The sequence below is a fragment of the Hesperophylax consimilis genome, chromosome 4 (assembly GCF_061612785.1).
Source record: "Hesperophylax consimilis isolate HC1 chromosome 4, BYU_Hcon_1.0, whole genome shotgun sequence".
Lineage (NCBI taxonomy): Eukaryota > Metazoa > Arthropoda > Insecta > Trichoptera > Limnephilidae > Hesperophylax > Hesperophylax consimilis.
Window position 1 is genome coordinate 32,959,226 of NC_142839.1, and position 21,610 is coordinate 32,980,835.

Consider the following 21,610-nt stretch of genomic DNA (forward strand, 5'->3'; position numbering starts at 1 on the left):
TTGCTAGTAAAAGTAAAAAAAATATTTAGTTTTACAGTATTTTTCGAAAAATTTTGTACGTAGTTCTGTTTTAATTACACTACAGTGTGGCATGGTTTTGTTTGTAAAACCTAATATTTTTATTATTTTCAAAATGTTTTTAATAAGCTCCCAACGAAATATAAGTCTGTACTGATTAAACATTTTAGCAGCGCTTATTTTAACGAGATCTCTTCATAGCAATCTTTTGTTGTTGTTTCTTCTTCATTTCTTTTAATAACTTTGTACTAATGTGTATTCTTTTTTCATGTTAACTTGTTTAATCTTATATTTTTCATTTCTTTCCATATTGTCAATAATTTTCACTGTTTTTGCGCTTAGTTCTTCTAAACTAAGGAACGGATTTCGATAGGGTCTTAATTTTAATTTAGAGAATTTCTTCCGGAAAGTTTATAAATATAATACATGCGTATTATATTTATAGAAAGTAGAGAAAACTCGATGTTTTGTAATCAAGACGTAAACAAAATATTTTCGGTCGCTTACATTGCTAACGCTGGCTAAACCTTATGAGATACATTCAAATAGATTACTACGAAATTTTATATTGTAAAAAGGACTACAGAAAAGTCCGCGATGGTATATATGTCTATGTCCTAAGAATCTATAGTCTCCTATCCTCTTCCTATTTTCCTCTTCCTCTCCCCTTCCTTTAACACCAAATTAATTTAAAGAAACTAAAACTTCATTTCTAATGCACTTTAACATAAGAAACTTCTGTGGCTTGACTTCAGTTAACTTGTATACTTATATCTATCACTGCATATTATATAAAAGCTGTTTGTTTATTTAAAAAAAAAATAAAAAAATAGATAAATAAATAACCCCCAGCAACGCCGGGTATATGTGCGTGGTAAGAATAATGGCTATAAAGCTTTAAAGTGGTGCATTCTATAGCACTGAAAGAACCTCGATTAAAAAAGCTATAAAAACACAAATATTTTATGCATATATACTCGTACAATCAGCAGCTAAATCTTCTCAAGAAATGGGTTCAAGGACGTTTGAAGAGTCAATGATTGTTACCCAAGACTCGTCTGCGGCTTAAACTGTGGTCTATCACGACCTACCGTCAGTAATAATACCTGAGTTGGTCCTTCTCCTTCACCGCGTATTGGACTTCCCGAGTACGCGTTGACTTGTTTGCCTACACTCTCGCGTATCAGGATTGTGGCTCGTGAATTAATAATTAGTAGGCTGCTTGCGAGTACCCCCGTTCAATTTATATGAAGGTCGCACGCACCTGCTGTTTCAATTAAAAGGGACACTTTGTTATTTTATTTCAATTGTTTCTATAATCGATTGTTATGAATCAATTGAATAAAATGCAATATAATCCAAATAAAATTCAACTTACTGACAACGAAATGCACGATTACTTCAAAACTGTTTAAAATTTCATTTGCGGTTGCTTCGTTCCTTTGCCATAAGTTGAATTTCAGCTAGGCAGTTCGGCTCGAGTATGTATACGTAGCAGGATAAACGCAACGCTCGTTGTATTCTACGTGTTCACAGATGGCGTTAATTAATTAAATTTGTTTAAATACGCTTTTGCAAGGTATTGCTTTACAGTATTAAGACAAATTATTTGTTTGCGCCCTCATATACGCAATATGAATATGAATAAATAGTTTTGTCCATATAAAAACTCAATTCTATCGAGAAAGGCATACAAATACAATATTGGATTGAATCATCGGTAAAATATTGTATTTGTGCGCCTTTCTCGAAAGAATTAAGTCTTTAAACGAACAAAACTATTGATTCATATTCATATTGCGTATATGAGGGCGCAAACAAATAATTTGTCTTAATACTGTAAAGCAATACCTTGCAAAAACGTATTTAAACAAAATTAATTAATTAACGCCATCTGTGAACACGTAGAATACAACGAGCGTTGCGTTTAACCCTTAAACGGATAAATGTAAAGTATAAGCACAGCCAGTATGCTTTTTCTAAATCTTATCTAACCTAATCTAAACTAATCCAACCTGAACTAACCTAATCTATTATTTTATCATGTTAATAAAAATCTCTTAAATTATCCGCAATCCGGTTATAAACGGGATTGCAGGACGTCTCCTGTTAAAATTTTAGTATTTTCCAAATATTTAAAAAACGTGTTCATGCATTTACCTTGATAATATATAATGACGAAATGCGAAAATATTATGATTTTTATGAACACGTGTTCCGGCATCGTGACAATACATTCCTCTTTTAGTAAAAGTTATTAAAAGGAAACCTATCAATTAATTCGTTAAGGGCCTGTAGTCCCGATTTTAACCGAATTACGAATAATTTGAAGAGATTCTTAATAAATCAGCAATATTTTATATTAAAAGTTTTCTACGTGTATGTTTTCACTATTCTTTTTTATACTCATTGTTTAAACACATCTATTTGAATTTGACTTTTGTTTTCGGTAATGAGTGAACGCAAATCTCGTAAGAGAAAATTAACCCACTGCCCGACATCCGATTAAGCTGAAACTCCATACATAGACTCGTTGACAATGACAATGCATTCTTTTAACTCGGGGGTTTAGGATCACAGGATCACTAACTACAAAAACTGGTGTTTTAAGAAGCCCGATTTCGGTAATGTCATATTCATATTTATATGTGCCACGAAGCTCTATCTCGTATATACACAGCCGCTTAAGAGATACAATTGGGCATAAGAGCTAGCCAATCTTTATTTGCGTTTATCTCAAAACAATGTTTTTGTAGAAACCCCCTTTTTGGTGGCAATTACGTACACATACGCAGAAAAATACGCATTTCTCTGAAATCAGATAACATTACAGCAGTTAAGAGGAAGCTACAAGCCACAAATGTATATATTCTTGGTATACCTTATAATGTAGGTAATAGGCATTAAAATCGCTTGACAAATGGAGTCTAGAAACGTTCGATTTCAAGCACAAAACTGGTTTTTAGTTATTTTGTAAATAATTTTATAAGAAAGCAAAAAAGTTAATCAAGTGAAACTGTCACAGATAATCTTAGCTATGATACTGTATTTTTTAATGTTGTTTCCTTTATGCGTTCATACATTTCTATTGTTTTTTTTTTAACAGTTTACATTTATATTTTTATTGTTAATTTTATTTTTTATATGTATTCTACTCAAGCGTAACGATAGGAAAACCTTCAATTTATCTAAAGCATATTTTTTGGTATTCATGATGTACTTCAATTCATTATAAAGATTAATCAAAATAGTAATTTAGCATTAAGCTTCGCCTTAAAATACAAAATAAACGACGGTCCTACCCGATCGGAATTTGGCGAGGTTTGTAGCGTTGTCGACTCCAGTTCCTGTGTAGGAAGCTTCAATCCTCAGTCAAAGTAACATTTTTTTGTAAAATTTTTAAAGTCATTTTATAATGTACGTATGTATCATAGTAAAAATACTTTGTTTCTACGGGTTGATTTTGTTTGCAAAAATATATAAATAAATCTTGAAAATACACTTCTCACAACAGCGAGCAACGCTAATTCTATTTATGTAAAGTGGCTATAAGCCTACAATATGTATGCGTATAATCTTACAAAAAATATTGTTTTCATGTTAGGTATATGAAAACAGATACTCACGAAGTTACCGACCAAAATGTTAGTATCATAAATTGTTCTACGCGTAAAATCTTTCCAAGTATCGCTATATTCAAATAACCCTAATTTTTTAAATGTTAATTTGATCAATATTTAATTTTTTAAGTTGAATTGTTGAACGAAATTCGCGTATACGCATTTTTTAAAGATTTTTTTATCCGGATAAAAAGATTTACGGTATCATGAATAATGCAAAGTTTGTATATTTTTTTAGTACAGTAAAAATATTTGGCATTTGATTTTAAAATCCGGTTAGTTATTACTTGGCCCTCGATTTCAATAAGGTTTAAAGTGCGTATTTTTTTTTCTTCTCACAGCCGCCAGTAACTTCTTAATTATTATTATCTACTTGTCGACGTGCGGAAAACCCGCCGATAATTTATTGTGAAATATAATAGATTTTATGATGCTAATTAAAAAAATGGGAAACATTTTTTATTTATTACTTTATTGACGAGGGGTATTGCGGAATATCCTTGACCGTATTGAGTAGCTGTACGCAAAAAAATATCTGCAGATTGAATCATCTTTCTAATTTAGAAGTACTAAAAAAAGAAGTTCTCTTGACTAGTCAAGACTATTTTTTAAAAATAAAATTATTGAACCTATTGCAAAACCTTGATTCTGAGGAAGAAGTAAATATATTTCATCGTACATGTCATGTGTACACGGAGAAAAACTAGTATTATTTATTTGTTAAGAATCTCTTTATGATTGGTAATCCGATTAAAAACGGTGTTACAGGACTTTAACGAATGAATTAACAGGTTTCCTGATAAACTGTTAATAATATGTTCACGATGTCTAAACACATTACTAACAAAACATCAAGATAATAATGTTTTATTGATTTGCCTTAATAAATTATCATAATGATAGAAAGAATTTTCGTCATACCTAATGCAAAAAATATTCGGATTTTCATGAAAGTTTATATGAAATTTTATAAGGAAACCTGTTAATTCATTCGTTGAAGGCCTGCAATTCCGTTTTTAAACAGATTATAAATAATTTGGAGAGAATCTTAATAAATTAGCAAAATTCCTTTTTCTCTGTTTACGTACTAGATTACTCATAAAATCTAATTATTCAATAAATGTCTAGTAAAAATTTATAAATTGTGTTAAGTAGGTACCGACTTAAACTTTTTATTGTTTTATTTAATTTATTAGGAATGGCAATAGGTACATGCGAAAGAAGAGTAGTAAATACCATAATGAAAGGTTCACAATGCTACTGACCTCGACCTTGATATTAACAGCAATAACAAACCAACCTCGCAGGAAATGGCATAAAGATTACAAGGATAATTTTTCAAACACGTTTTAAGAATAAAGAATTTTAAATAACAACTGTAAATAAAATAAGATTGATGCTCGTATTTTAATGCAAAAGTAAAATAATGCTACACAATATGGAATGTTATATACGTATAGTGGATCTCCCGCAATGCTTCGCTATTGCTAATGTCCTTTTCTTTTTTACCACAATGTTACTGTTGAAAAACTGTATTACATCTACTTAAAACTGTATTACATAGACTTAAAACTGTATTACATAGACTTAAAACTGTATTACATCGACTTAAAACTGTATTACATCGACTTAAAACTGTATTACATCGACTTAAAACTGTATTACATCGACTTAAAACTGTATTACATCGACTTAAAACTGTATTACATCGACTTAAATTCGACTCCGTACGTCATTTCGTTGCAAAGAGATTGCATTAAGAGGAAGATACAAGCCAAAAATATGTATATTATTGGTATACCTTATATTGTAGGTAATAGGCATTAAAATCGCTTGACAAACGGAGTCTAGAAACGTTCGAGTTCAAGCGCAAAACTATTTTTTTTGTATTTTGTAAATAATTTTATAAGAAAGCAAAAAAATTAATCAAGTGAAACTGTCACAGATAATCTTAGCTATAATACTGTATTTTTTTAAGTTGTTTCCTTTATGCCTTCATACATTTCTATTAAAAAAAATTTTTTTAGTAGTTTACATTTGTATTCTACTCAAACGAAACGATTGGAAAACCTTCAATTTATCTCAAGCATATTTTTTGGTTTTTTTGTTATTTGTTTTTGGGGTGTTATGCCGTGTTGCGCTAACTCCTTCTTTAGCCAACGTTTCGGACAGCATTGCAGTGTCCATCATCAGGGCAGATGTGTTATTTATTTGTTTATGTGTTATTTATTTTTGGCCGTGAAAATCTTAAATCATATATTTTTTGGTATTCATAATGTACACCAATTCGTTATAAAGATTAATCAAAATAGTGATTTGGCATAGCACGTGTTTTGACTGATTGCGTTTATTTTACCTGAATTATTTTAAACCTAATAAGAACAACCTTTACAATGTTCAGTTTAAGAAAAGTTTATGAAACTTATGTGCATTAGATACCTATTTCTGTTGAAAAAAAATATATTTAGTAGATTACATTTATATTTTTTATTGGGTAATTTATTTTTTTCTTTGTATTCTACTCAAGCAAAACGATAGGAAAACCTTCAATCTATTTAAAGCATATTTTTTGGTATTCATAATGTACGCCAATTCGTTACAAAGATCAAAATAGTGATTTAGCATTAACTTTCGCCTTAAGTATTCCTCAGGCATCTCTAACATCTTCTCCCATTTAAACATCTGTAAATACTCCTGGCGCTGATAAAAACAAACTTTGAAATTTTCAGCAATATCAGTCAACTATTTTTCAAGTTTGCGAGCACAAAGGAATTCAGAAAATTCAGCGAGTAGGCTGAATTTTTGTAAATTAAGAATGGAAACCAGTTAGATTTTAACTCAACCATTTGTAATGCAATTTATAATATAAGACGTTGTCCTGCCACAGACCGCCGTCTATGTAGGGAACTTAAAATTTGTGGTTGGATGTATTTTTGGATGAGAAATCTGAAAAAATAAATATTTTTTTGTTAAAAATGCCACCTGGGTTAAGTAGGTTAGGTTAAAAAAAATTTTTTTCAACGTATCTAATGACTTTATATAACTTTTTAAAAGAGTGTTGAATTGACACTGTGTTGAGTTATCATGGAACCTTTCAGAGATTAGAGTGTACAAACACAGTGACACTTGATTTTTATATATAATACATATCATGGCACGGTAACAGGGAAATTTATTCCTTGCAGCAAAAAGCTCGAACTGTGAGCTTTGGCGTAACGAATATTCACAGATTTGTTTGTCTCAACCATTAACAATCCCGAGCCATGGAGCTTAGAAATATCCATTTACAGATGTATAATCTATATTTTGTGAAGTCTGTCAAATATCAAGTAAATACAAACATAACAATTATATCATTATGATTATTATCTAAAACAAAGACAGAAAAGAAATTAACATCATCTCATCATGTTCAGCATTTTTCGGTGAAACAAAATTATTTTACATATTCATGTACCTTTCTACATTAAACTCCAAATCACATACCAAGTCTGTAATTATAACTATTTGTCATATCCGATGATTTAAAATTAAAACTTCGCAAAAAAAACCCATGGATCGAAACATCCATGATTTACTAAAGGTCAGAAGGTGTATAACCTCACAAAATTTAAATGACGAAATTTGAAGAACGATCACGAAACAATAATGATTCTCACGTGGGTATATTGAGGTGAAATATGTCGTTATTTTTATAAAAAAATTCATTAACAAGTTTATATGGTAATTTTAAAACAGGAAAAATAAATTATACAAATATTCAATGAGTTATTAATAGTGTAGTGATACAAATATTTATGGAAATTTGGGTTTTTAAGAGCCACGTGTTTTTAAAAAAAGACGAAAAAAAAGAAGTTACGTCATGAATAAAAACATGACGAAATCCTTTGTCAAAATAAATTGTCTGTAATACTTCTGGCCTCTGCCATGTTGTTTGTTAAGTTCTGTGTCTGTTAATGTCGTCTTAAGCTGGTAAGTAGACATCCAGAAAGTCAATTATTTCATACACAAGGAACTCTGTTGTTTATTTTCAAAACAATCAATTTCTAATTGGATTCTAATTAAAACATGTTTGCTGAATATCTGGAAAATTAATTAAAAATAAATATCTAATAACTTCTGATATCGTTAATTTAAAATTTAAGATATTAATTTACTTGATGGCAGTGCAGATTCTTATTATTATATCATCAAATCCGGAGATCGCTCGTTCGAAGCCCAGTGTGCCCAAATAAAATGTATTTACTTTAATTGTTGTTATTTCACATTTCATTTTTAATTTTATTTATTCGTTTAAAAAAAATTACAGTGGATACATTTTTAGTGTTATTTCACCCGCTATGCTAGGGATGCCCTTGTGAATAAAGCGGGTGTAAGTTGACAGATTGAAGTTTTTCATAATAACGAGTACAATAATTGTAAGTCAATTATACATTTCCGATTTAGTATTTTATTTGACAATTTCATATTGACATATGATATGTAAAAACCTGTCTGAAATAAATAAAGAGTTGCTATTTTATAAGAAATGAGTACATTAATATTCAGAATCGGAATTGAATGATTGAATAAATCAAATAATTATTAAATTAACTAACTATATCTCTGCTTCTATTAAGTGTAATCTCAGTTGTGAGTCAATAACGAAATGAAACACATTTTCCAGGAACTAGAGATGTGAATTCAGCCAATCGCAGAAAGTCGACTGCATGCATGCACGTAAATCCGAATGCAATATACAAATATATTTCCCATGACATTTCGTCGGAGGATAAAATAAAGTGGCTTACTGCAGAAACTATTAACGCCTACGGACAGTTTCCATTGAAATGGATATTAATATCGATAATTTACAAAGCCACTAGCTGACGCGTATTCGAAGTTTTCTCTACGTTCAATAAATATAATATACATGTATTATATATATAAACCTTCTCGAGAAAGTTTCAAAATTATAGTGAAAACCCTATCAATCTCCGTTGCAAAGTTTAGAAGAACTAAGCGCACAAACAGACAGACGCGGATGGTGACTTTGTTTTATTCTATTTATAGATTATATACGGAGAAAAATGATCCTGCTAAAAAAGAAAATATTACTCATTCAGAATGTATCGAGAACACGTATTCTTTTCCTAATTAAAAACATGACGGAATACGACAAAATCAGTATGTCAATATCAATATCAGTATTTATATGAATTTCTCTGTCAATTAGTGTTACCATAATATTCATCTGTCCTGGGGCACATTGAGCAAAGTAATTGTAGAATGACACATTATTATGATAATCGAAACGGTTTTAAAAATACGAAATCATAATTAGAAATATATCAGCCGTTAATGGTCTAATTAAAGGTGGTTGATTTTAGCAGATCATTTATTTTTTTTTTCGATTAATTAATGTTACTTTTTTATGTGCAACATAATTACAGTGTATTTACCACAGTACATTTTGTTACTCGGTCACCTCACTAGATCATGGTTCTTGTGAAGAACTGCATAGAAAAATAAATGTTCAGCTCCAAAATAGAATGACTACGAATAGTCGTGTAGTGGTGCTTACAATCTTTACAGCACCTCAAATTGCGCCTCAGCACACATAATTTTGTATAATTTAATCATCATGAAAAATTAATTAATGTACACACTTTTGTGTGTAACAGTTGTGTGTTTGTTTGTAACTCTAGAATTTGGTTTGCTTTTGATTAAGTTTCATTTTCATAATTGGAACTGGTTGTGTGATAAATTCAGACAAGTAATATAGTCAGTATTATATAATAATATATTTTAATAGAAATTATTTTAATTAGACATTTTAAAATTGGAATTGGAATATCCCATGATTTTTCACGGGTATGCGCTATTTAGTCATACTTTTGATAGACTTGCATAATACAAAAAAGTCTAGTCCTTTCACAGAATTTGAATAGCTAAAGGTTTAATTCAAGTTCTGTTATTTTATCATTATTGGTAAGTTGTTTAAAATAAATGTGTGAAATAAAAACAGAACTTGAATAGAACCTATACAGAACTTGAAAATTTATATTAAAATTTGATGAACTGTTTAAATTTTGTGAAACAACCCGTCATATGTTTAGAACTATTAGAATAAAATTTAATATAATAAAACGTTTGTTGGATATTCTTAATACGCCGATGGAAAATATGCAACGATTTAAAATTATACTAGTTATTCTTTTTGGATTCATCTTGTCACATGGTTGCATTTTTTTTATCGCGATGTTATCTTCTGTGGTCAACTGGGTCAACCGAGTTTTGTAGTATTGCGGTTGCTAACACTGTGCATTATTATAATTGTTCGATATTTAATAAATGCATTTTTCAAACATAAATTCCGTCTTTTGAAATCATAGAATAAAGAAGAACACAAGAAATGCCGAGTGTTTATAACAGTGTTAGTAACAGAATGACCATTATTTGCTTAAATTTCAAATGCAGAATCATTATGAAATGAGTTTAGGTAATGAGTTAGAACCAAAAGGTTCTGAGCCAGTGGCAACAATGGTTTCCATTAATTCTTGCATAAAACATCATTAAAACTAAATACATAACTTAAAATCTTAATAAAGTTGGTCTATTTAATCAGCATTTTGAAATTAAAAGTACATGAAATTTAATGTATTGATGATGAATACTGTCAAGGATCGAACGGACCAAGTTAAATTCCTTAGTTTTACGTTTGGCGCCCATCTTAAATGGAATACACATTGCCTTCTTATCACGAAAAAGTTCCTTAAGAAAACGATTTTTTTTCTTCCCTAACTAAATAGAAGAAATAAAGTCAATATCCGCGATTCTAAACTACGCAAACGGATTTGGATAAGGTTTTAAATGTCATTTAGGGAATTTAATTTGAAAGATTTATATACATAATCCATGCATATTTATAGAAAGTAGAGAAAACCCGAGCAACTCCGTCAACACTTCAGCTAGTTATTCTTGAATTCCTCATAATAACAAATACTGTAAATATACATTCAACAAATTTCAAGTAGATGTTCGACAAATTTAAACAAAAAACATTTGAACTCATCTCTTTAAACACAAACAAGTTAATTTTACTTACACAAAACACACAAAACTTACGGTTTAAAAATAACGAACACTTACAAATATCTAAAACAAATACAACATTTGGACAAACACATTTCGAGTACGTTCGACAAATATACCTGACAAAACAAGAAAATTAAAAAATCTAAAAAAATTTCGAATCTTGGCTAAACAATTGGATCATCAACAAAGGCGGCGCAATAATTAGTCAACTCACCAAAATATAAATTATAAGTTCTCTAATCCTATTATTGCCACTAAATACCAATACAAACCTGAATTACATAATTCTATCAAATATTTTTGTTTCCAAAAAAGCACCTTTCCAAATTAACCTTAAATCTAGGTACCTAATATTATTACTCCTGATGGCGTATAAGCTACTAAACGGTTTAGTATCAATACCAGACATTCTGGCTAAAATAGGATTTTATGTCCCGGATAATTTCGCGCGAGGCCGCCAACACAGGCTTTTGATTCTTCCTAGGTGCAGAACTAACTTACCAATGGTGATGCCCTTGGGAAAAATCACTAGGTTAATTAACTGCCTCGCAGGAAATGTGGATATTTTCCACATGTCCTACAACGTATTTAAACGTGAAATATTATTATTCAATACTTAAAATTGTAAATCTAAATTTGAAACTTTTTTCTTTGTCCCACTTGTAAATGTACCTATTTGTTATTCACTTTTTTGTAAATGTTAATTATCGATATTGCAATGTTCTGGTTCATACTGTTTTTGCAAATAAACAATAAATAAATAAATAAAATAAATAAATAAAAGAAAATATTTGTATACTAGCTTGTTTCGACACAGGATATCTGTATCTAAATATACCCTAGTAAGAAAGGAGTAGAAAAAATACGTGTAAACTAAATAATCATTCAAATCTTCATGAACGACACTTCTGAATTATCTATTCAGTGATTGGAATTATATTGAAATATACCAATTTATCCCAACCTATTCACTTATATTAATGTCGAGTGGCATAATGGTTGCCATCCTAACGATATCTTTAGGATAACTAGATTGCGGACTCTTTAGGCTGTTGCATTTATGTATTTTCATAATATATTATCACTATGTATTTTACCAATTCCACTTTTCATAATCCAAGTAAGAATATTGATTTGCTATTAGATTTATTGGAGGCGCAACTTGACTATGTAATTTTTATATGTTGTATTTGGTTTACCACTAGAGTTTTTTAAGAATCTCATATTGCGTTGTATCATTTTTCATATTAAGAGGAAACTATAAGCCAAAAATTTGTATATTAGTGGTATACCTTATATTGTAGGTATTAAAATCGCTTGACAAACGGAGTCTAGAAATGTTCGATTTCAAGCACAAAACTGATTTTTATTTATTTTGTAAATAATTTTATATGAAAGCAAAAAAGTTAATCAAGTGAAACTATAACTATAATACTGTATTTTTAAAAGTTTTTTACTTTATGCGTTCATACATTTCTATCGAAAAAAAATTTTTTTTAGTAGTTTACATTTTTATTTTTTACTGAGTAATTAATTTTTTTATTTGTCTTCTTCTCAAGCGAAACTATAGGTAAGCCTTCAATTTATCTAAAGCATATTTTTTGGTATTCATAGTGTACACCAATTCGTAATAAAGATTAAACGAAATAGTGATTTGGCATTAAGCTTCGCCTTAAGACGTTACTTTATAACCACTTTGAAACATTTCTTAAATTCATTTCAGATCTTGTTGGTGTGTTTGTCTTTTGGTCACATATATAGTACAATGTGGTCCGAGTGGTAAGAACAAAGATATTGGTGTTATTATTACGATATTTACAAGAATACATTTGGTGTAGAGAGCTAATAAATCTAAATATCTTTTGATTGTTATTACGTGGTTTCAGAATCGAACGTTTCAATATACGCTTCTAATTTGTGATATAAGAGTAAGAAAATAATCTATGCTGAAAATATAAGTGCATTCGTTGGGTTTGATTTGAATCACAAAGCGTACTACATAACATAATGATGGTTGTAACAGAAATCCACTCACGTAGAACCAAACGTTACGGTTTGTTTATATTTACGAGAGCAGATTTTGCTAGATTACGCAGTTTTTAAAGAATGCAGTAATCTGAAAAACTAAATATGGAATAAAATCATTAAAACGTGTTACAATAACAACATCCAATAAAATAGAAACTAAAACAATACTACGAAACAAATAACTAAAACTTAATATAATTTGACGGATTTAGCATTTTTTGCTGGTACAGATTACGCGTAATTCTATGATTTGAGTACAAGTCATTATCTCATTTGACTCAAAATGGCCTAATTAATATCTTTTTAAGTCCCTAGTACACGTTGGTTAATCGCCAACGCGTGAACGCTGTTGGCGCCAAGATCCTTTGATGTGTGCACGAACACCGACAATATAGAGTTGGCCGACCAACGTTGGACCGCGCATAGGCCCAATGCGTATGAAACGAGCCCGGATAACACGAAGATATTAATCATATCGTATCAAAAAGTCGCTATCCTAGTCTGCTTGTGCGTTCAGTTCTAGGGAATTTATTGTGAAAGGTTTATATATATATAATACATGCATATTATATTGATAGAAAGTAGAGATAAGTCGTGCAACGCCGGGAACACGTCAGCTAGTTATTCTCGAAGTTCTAAAGCTAGTTATTTTGATACTTTTAATTATTTTTAGAGCACTTCTTCCGGAAAGATTTTATATATATATAATACATGCATATTATATGTATAGAAAGTACACGTCAGCGAATATAATATATAAAAATTCAGCCTGCTTATGTTTGTGCTTGTAAAACTCGAAAAGTAATCGACCGCTAGCTTAAATTTCTTTTATAAGTGCCAGGAGTGTTTAGAAATTGTAATCGATGTAATGTACAGGGTTTTACAATAAGAGGTTTTATTTTGAATAGCCCGCTATTTCGGTAGGTGTTATTTTTGAAGCTATCATTTTTTGACATTTGACAATTAGAAACTACGCCATTGATAAAAATGGAACGACACACGCTTCAACAACGCATTGAAATTATTAAAATTCACTTGAGTGAATCAAATGCAAATCATCTTGAGTGATGAGGCCCATTTCCACCTCGGCGGCTTCATCAACAAGCAAAATTGTCGCATCTGGGGCTCGGAAAACCCAAGAGTTATTGTTGAAAAGCCTCTCTATCTTCAACGTGTCATGGCGGAGTCATCGGACCTTACTTTTTCGAAAATGAGGCTGGAGCAACAGTTACGGTGAATGGATTGCGCTATCGAGAGATGATTAATGATTTTTTTATGTTCAGAATTGGATGGTATTGATCTGGACAACGTTTACTTTCAGCAAGACGGCGCTACATGCCACACAAACAACGAAACCATTGATCTTTTACGATTGAATATCAAAATAACACCTCTTATTTGAACACCCTGTAGTTTTTAACAGTAACATTGTGGCATACAATAGTGAATGGTGGAAAAAGCCGAATACGCCCGTGGAATATATTAGCAATAGTCCACTGAATGAATATAAAATTGTTTATAAAATACTCGTTAATTTCATGATATGAATCAGTATATCGCAAATGAGCGAGTCTTTTCGTAGGAACAAGTAATAATTATTGAAACAATCTTATTATGTATACTTACATCAATAAATTACTGAAGGATCTCTACAACTGACGAGAGATTACTGTGATATACACAAACACTTGTTGAATGATACCACCAGCTAACAATTACTACATCCACTTAACACAAGATTACAATGAAGGGTTTTCCGACAAATAATTAGTCCACAGCACTGTTGAAAGACAGTCCGCTTGCTTCAATATCTAGGGAATTACTAAGGATACGCAATCAGATGCAGATTCTTATGGGGCATCCGTTAATCAACAGAGCTTATTAGTAATTTGCACTTTGCGCAAGACCTGGGGATCTGGAGGCTAGAAGTGTAGAGAGATACAAAGCCATTATAATTCATTGTCTACAGTTCAGAGAGTTGACCTCTCGGGTCATGTGCAAACATTAGGTGCAATTTATAAATCGATTAACCTCTGCAGCATGAATAAGCAGAACAAATGAAACAGTCATTAAAATTCATTGCTTTGGTAAGAATAACTCTTTCATTCCAATCAAGTATTTCTATTAGTTGATGGGATTAATTCAACATAAATTACCATTTTGCGAACCGACCTTCTTAAAGAATAAAAACATTCAGCGTTACCAATAATCTGACAATATTTGAACTATTTCTACTTCCACCATTAAAAACGGAAAATCTTGGTTGTGCAATACTCCAGGAATATATTACAGATTTTTTGTCATTTAAAAAAATAGTGAAACTGCTCTAACTTCCCCAACTGCTCCCAACCATCTGGAGCTAGTGAGACTATGGCATCCCCAATTGGGGTATATTATAAGGCTGAACGTAGTGGGGAAGAGAAGAAGATGGGGAGGAGGAAGATGGGGATGAGGGAGGTGGGGAAGAGGAAGGTGGGGATGAGGGAGGTGGAGAAGAGGAAGGTGGGGAAGTACCTGCCGATTCAGAGATGTTTCGTTTTCAGCACCATCGTAATTGAGCAAAATTTGTTAAAATTACCCAATTTTAGGCTACGTGCGGGAGACCTAAACCTTGCATTAGAGTTCACTTGTACATAAATAGATTTATTTCAAACACTATTATTTATATTTTTAAACATAGAAAAAAATCTGTTAAGGCTAATCTTAATGCCAAATCACTATTTTGATTAATCTATATAAAGAATTGATGTACATTATGAATACCAAAAAATACGCTTTAAATAAATTGAAGGCTTCCCTATAGTTTCGCTTGAGAAGAATACAAATATAAAATAAATTAATCAGTAAAAAATATAAATATAAACTACTAAAAAAAAATTTTTTTTCGATAGAAATGTATGAACGCATAAAGTAAACAACTTTTAAAAATACAGTATTATAGTTATAGTTTCACTTGATTAACTTTTTTGTTTTCTTATAAAATCATTTACAAAATAAATAAAAACCAGTTTTGTGCTTCAAATCGAACGTTTCTAGACTCCGTTTGTCAAGCGATTTTAATGCCTATTACCTACGATATAAGCTATACCAAGAATATACACATTTTTGGCTCGTAGCTTCCTCTTAAAGCTTCATTACAAAAAATAGACGAAAACTTCGATTTTTTTTAAATCTCTTTGATTCGAGACTGCATGAAAAGATTTTAAATTTGGACAACTTTTGGGGTATTTGTGGGTTCGCAGAGAAAACTTTTTATATATTTGAAATTACGATTTTTTTCGATGCACAGTAGGAAACTACTTATGAATAAAAAAACTTTCAACGTTTTATGGGTCCCCGTAGAAGGGAATAATAGAATGACAGTGAAATATAATAAAATAATGCACATTGTTTATCTAGTTAATGATGTATTCGTAATATGAGACCTTTACTCGCAACAATCAAAGTAAGCAATTAGAGAGTAAGCGCCGAAGGCAGTTTTTTTTGCAATGACATTAAGTTATATTTATGAAATCAATTATCATCATGGATAATATACATAGAGATGTAGAAATTTCACGAATCTTTATGATAGTTTTTGTGATATTTTTGTGTATTCTAATGCTTTTAGCGGCAGCCCGGGCGGCTGCTACGAGGAAACAGGAACAGTAGCCACGCCACTGTGTTGATAGTTTTTTTTAAATAATATACGCCTTTATTATTTGTGCTAACAGGCACAAATAATAAACGGAGAGATTTGTATTCATAAACGACTTATTTCATCAATATGCCTGATTTGTTACCTAACTTACTGATAAATAAATATAAATACATTACATTGTATTAAAATATGGTCTATTTGGTAAATAAACTTTTATATTCTCATCCTACCCTGAGTATATTCTCTTCCGCTAGCCGCCAATTAAAATTTAGTTCAATGTATATTTTAACCGAAATCGTGTTTTTTTTTACAATACGTAGGAATAAAATAAAGTAATGGTTGGTTTTGTTATCTTCTTACTTGCAGGTACCTACGTAATATGTAATACAATTAATATGCTTGTGTCAACACGAAATCTAATCAAACGTGAAAGCTTATCTACTTACGTAAATTCGTAATTAATGTAGCTTTCGACTATTTACATGTTTTTGTAGAAATAATTCGTACGTAGGGGCATAATTTACGTATGTAGTAGAAAACTTTTAAAAGTTTTTCGTATTTAAGGAAGAAAAAAACAATTTTTATGTAAATAGCGTACAAGAGACCCAATTGCTCCCAACCGTCTGGGGCCAGTGGACTATGGCATCCCCAATTATTGGGGTATGCTGTGAGGCTGAAGGTATTGGGGAGGGAAAGAGGAAGGTGGGGGAGTACCTGGCTATACAGATCTGGTCACCAAACACTGCTAAAGCTATTTCAAGCAACGTGTCTGAATGGTGGTCTTACACCAGCGCGATGCTGATAGTATCTTCCACTAATGAAATAATATTAATGACTAAGATGTAATAAATTATGCGCACTTTAAGGTGGTGACAGATTACGCTACAAGTTCAAAGCATTTTATATAGCTCCAAATTGCTCGCCTTACAATCCCATACTGACCTGTCACACCTAAAAAAATGAGGTGCTATAAGTGTGGGCGTGGCGACGATATGCGCTGCGATCTGCGAGCCAGGCTATATTTGATTAAAATTAAACGACCCCCTCTCCTATCTACGGCAGGAGAAGGGGTCAGAATAATTTATGGAGCGCAATAATTACACGGCTGTCATCTGTCAAAGTGACAGATCCCATACAGAGAAATGATATTGGACGGCAGTTCAAGATTATAGCGCAGTGTGTCACCCCAGCATATAATACGTATATGCCACGCCCAAATTATGCGCACACAATATAACGTAAGGTAGGCGACAAGTTATGCTATTCGCATCACAGCTTAGCCTATTTTAGCATATCGCTCGCCATACACTACCAATGGGAATGTATGGCGAGCGATATCCTGATATAGGCCAGGCCACGAACATTTAGCGAGTCTGTCACAGGCTTAATGTGTCAAAGACATTGATCAATTTAAAAAAAAAATGTGTTCAAAATTCAAAAAGCCTCTGACATTTTGCAATGGCTTAGGAGAACTGTCAAAATACAGATTCTAGATAAATTTGGTGTTTCTGAACGTATTTCGAAACAAAACACTGTTCTTGATAAAAGGTTTTAGTATTACAATTCATTTAGGAACAAAGATAAAGTTTTGAAAGTCACTTACCGACGGTTTTATCCTGTAATTACTACTCTACACGAAATAAAATAATAAAAGAAACATATTTAATTCATTTAATTCAATTCATTTACCTTCACTTTTTTATATATAAATAAAAAAATATATTTTTTAAATTTGCAAAACTTCACAAATATTTTTCAAGTGACAAGTGTTGTTTCATATAATTATTTCAAAATTTTTTGAAGCGTTTACGGTAATTCACACTGTAATTCAACATGATATACTTAGTATAACTTTTATGAGACCGTCAGGCCGGGATATTATATTTCCCCAAAAAACTCTACGGTTATTTCTTGTCTTGGGAGAATATCTCCCAAAATTGCTCATGGAGTTAAAAATTTCCTAAGCAATTAGTCATGCGTAGCAAACTAGGAGTTCATTAAAAATAAATAAAGTTTAGTGAAAATGATGTTGATTATTAATTGCATAAGAGACCGGAATAATTATGGTTTGACCTTCAACGAATACAATTATTATTCACCACTGGAATAAAACAACAGATGGAGATTTTAAGTTAATATTAAATTTAGTTAAAACTCTCGTAACTTTACGACTTTAACGCTACTTATAACAACTAATCGTGAATTTAAAAGCCAAATAGAAATAATGTGTGATGATTTTTTAACTATTAGCGATTTTTACACAAAAGTGGGAGAAAACAAAACAATAATAACATGCACCTAGTAGGTACATAAAATTTAGCCGACATTGAAGTACTACATAATTTGTTTAAAACCATGAATTAATAAATTGATAAAAAAAATAGTTACAAACTTAAGGTATCTCTAAATAGTATAAAACAAAGTCACTATCCGCATCTGTCTGTTTGTGCGCTTAGTTCTTCTAAACTATGCAAAATAGTTAGATAGGGTTTTCACTATCATTTAGAGATTTTTTCCGGAAGGTTTATGTATATAATACATACATATTATATTTATTGAAAGTAGAGAAAAGTCGAGTAACGCCGGGTACACGTGAGCTAGTTTACTAATAGTAATAAATTATACGGTAAGTAAAGTAGATTAGTACCACGGTCAGTGGCTGAGTTGGCATCGCGTCATTTTGCTTACTGTTGTGGTAGTAGTAGATTTTGTCAGGTTATTCGTAAGCTTGGAATGTTATTCTTTTAAAAAAATGTTAAAATTGCTAAAAAAGAGCTACTTAATTATATAAATTTAAACGTGTTTGTTTTACATAAGCTAATTGCGACAACACACACACAATACGTAATTACAAGTAACATTGAATAATTGTTTTATCAACTCACATTCCGGCATCTCGGCTGCGTGTTCCAGAGCACAAAATAAAAAACTTCAATGCGAAAAGCAACCAATTATTTCACAGTAAACGCCTGGTTCTATGGCGTTTGGAGGGAATGGGTAATATGCACTCTCGCCTCCGAAGCAAAAACTAAACTGACGATTCTGGCCGCACCATGGACATTATATTCAACAAGGTGTAACCGAAATTGAAACCAGATTCGTCATTATTTGTGATGCAATGTTGTTCTCACGGCGGATAGCGGTACACCACTTACCTTGTGGAGTGGACCCGGTTCAGAATAGGTTGTATATTGAATTTCGGCTATTTAGTATCAAGAATCCAGAAGTCATGGGTTTGAATACCAGAGTGCGCAAATAAATTCTATGATTGCCTCCGTGGTTGTGGGGTAAGGTCATCGAATACGAAAGCAGGATAAAATTTTATTACAATTTTTTTCACATAATAGATTTATGTTATTTTATTCTCAATACATTTGCCGAGTTGAAAGAGTAATTTTATGAAATTATCTCGAAAAAAAAAATTTCAAAGTATGCTCGGAAAATTATAAAAAAACATTTGGTTCTGTTATTTAACATGTTGTAGGTGTGAAAAATTCTCAGTGTTTCTTCAAGGGTATATACGTAGAAGAATACATTAGCTGCTCTTTCAAAGATGGCGCTGATTTTATTATTTTATGAAAAAACACTTCTGTTTTAAAATATACCGATGAATTCATTGTTAGCGTCTGAATATATTTATTTATTATTTATTGTTTCTTTACACGTGGTATCATTGTTTACATTTTAATTGTTAACCTCACTAGGACTACCTCGTGTTGAGGTTAATAATTATACAAAATAATAAAATAGCACAAAGTAATATGTATATCGAAAGAACAATATTGTTGCATGATTAATGGATACCTACTAAGATGAAATAACATATTTCAATAAAGTAGTAAACTTGTAGGGTGACCACATGAAATAAAATATTTTGCTATTAGTTTAAAAGAACCGAGATGAAAAGTATAATATAAAAATGCAATATAGTACGCGATTAATTTAGGATAAGTATGAAAAAAAACAAACAATATATTTAAACATAACTAAAACGAACAACTTTTCACACGTATTTTTAAACATTTTATATATTTTTTTAGCAGCTGTTACTATTCACATTCATAAAATGGTTATGTACGACAGTTTTTGAAATATTATATTTTGCGGCCAATCAAAATAAACGCCTGCACGGATAAAACTTACTGTTATAATGCAAATTTATTAAAAATCTATCAAATTGTTCGTAATCAGGTTAAAAACGGGACTACAGATCCTTAACGACTGAATTGATAGGTTTCGGTATTTTTTTACGGTTTTCTGTTTCACGTGTTCACAAAAATCATAATATTTTCGCATTTCGTCATTATATATTATTAACGCATGGTGCAGGTGCATGAAAACGTGTTCCGATAAATTAAGAATGTACTAAAATTTTAATAGGAAACGGCCTGCAATCCCGTTTTTAACCGGATCACGAATAATTTGAAGAGTTTCTTAATAAATCAGCAAACACTTTTTCTCTGTGCCGTGTTAATACATTTAAACAACATATTTAACATAAAATTATACAGTAATTTGAAAATTTTTGTTGTTTGTTTTTGGGGTGTTATGCCGTGTTGCGCTAACTCCTTCTTTAGCCGACGTTTCGGACAAATCTTCGGATCTACCGGATCTGCCCTGATGATGGACACTGCAACGATGTCCGAATTTTGGCTGTGAAAATCTAAAAACTTACCAGTAATTTGACAATGTTCTTTTTGTTTCGTTCTTCAGTTTCGCAACAAAAAAAATATTATTAAGTAAAATAATTTTTTGATCCACCCTGTTTACTACACGAGCGAGGATAGCTTACCTGTATTTTATCTATTCATTTTCACAGGTGCTTAAAAACCTGCTTCTCACTGAAGGCAAGATAAGTTATACAAAGTGCTAGTAAGTACAATTTGCACTACAATTCCGAGAATTTAAGTGGTCGCTTCTGATTGCAAATAATTCTGACTATTTAGTTACCAATACGCCGTTTCCCCGAAGGGGTAGTTAGGCAGAGGGGTAAAACGTCTCCAATAAATACGCCGAACTTTAATAATGTGTACGTGATCAAGATGATTACTAGACACACAAACACAAGACAGCCAAGTGCAAATTCGTACTTCAGTACTGCCGCGTACTATCACAAGTAATCAAAAAACCAAACAAAACTTTCTCACTAGAGCGCTAGAGTTAATCGTAAATGATCGTTTCTACATCGATAGTGTTTGTTTTATGAGATATAAAATCCCATATAAAA

At 31.2% G+C, this 21,610-nt stretch overlaps 1 protein-coding gene across 4 annotated transcripts in view; it reads right to left on the reverse strand.

Moving 5' to 3' along the window:
- LOC149424585 (alpha-tocopherol transfer protein-like) overlaps window positions 1-21,610 on the reverse strand; it is an 89,421-nt gene that overhangs the window by 37,120 nt on the left and 30,691 nt on the right. Inside the window, exon 1 of one of the 4 annotated variants that reach the window (XM_089631425.1) lies at window positions 19,269-19,406. The exons of the other annotated variants lie outside the window; for them this stretch is intronic. Within the exon in view, the coding sequence (XP_089487551.1) occupies window positions 19,269-19,278 (10 nt within the window). The 5' untranslated portion in view covers window positions 19,279-19,406. Of the gene's footprint in view, window positions 1-19,268; window positions 19,407-21,610 lie in introns of those variants that run through there. 4 annotated transcript variants of the gene reach the window in all.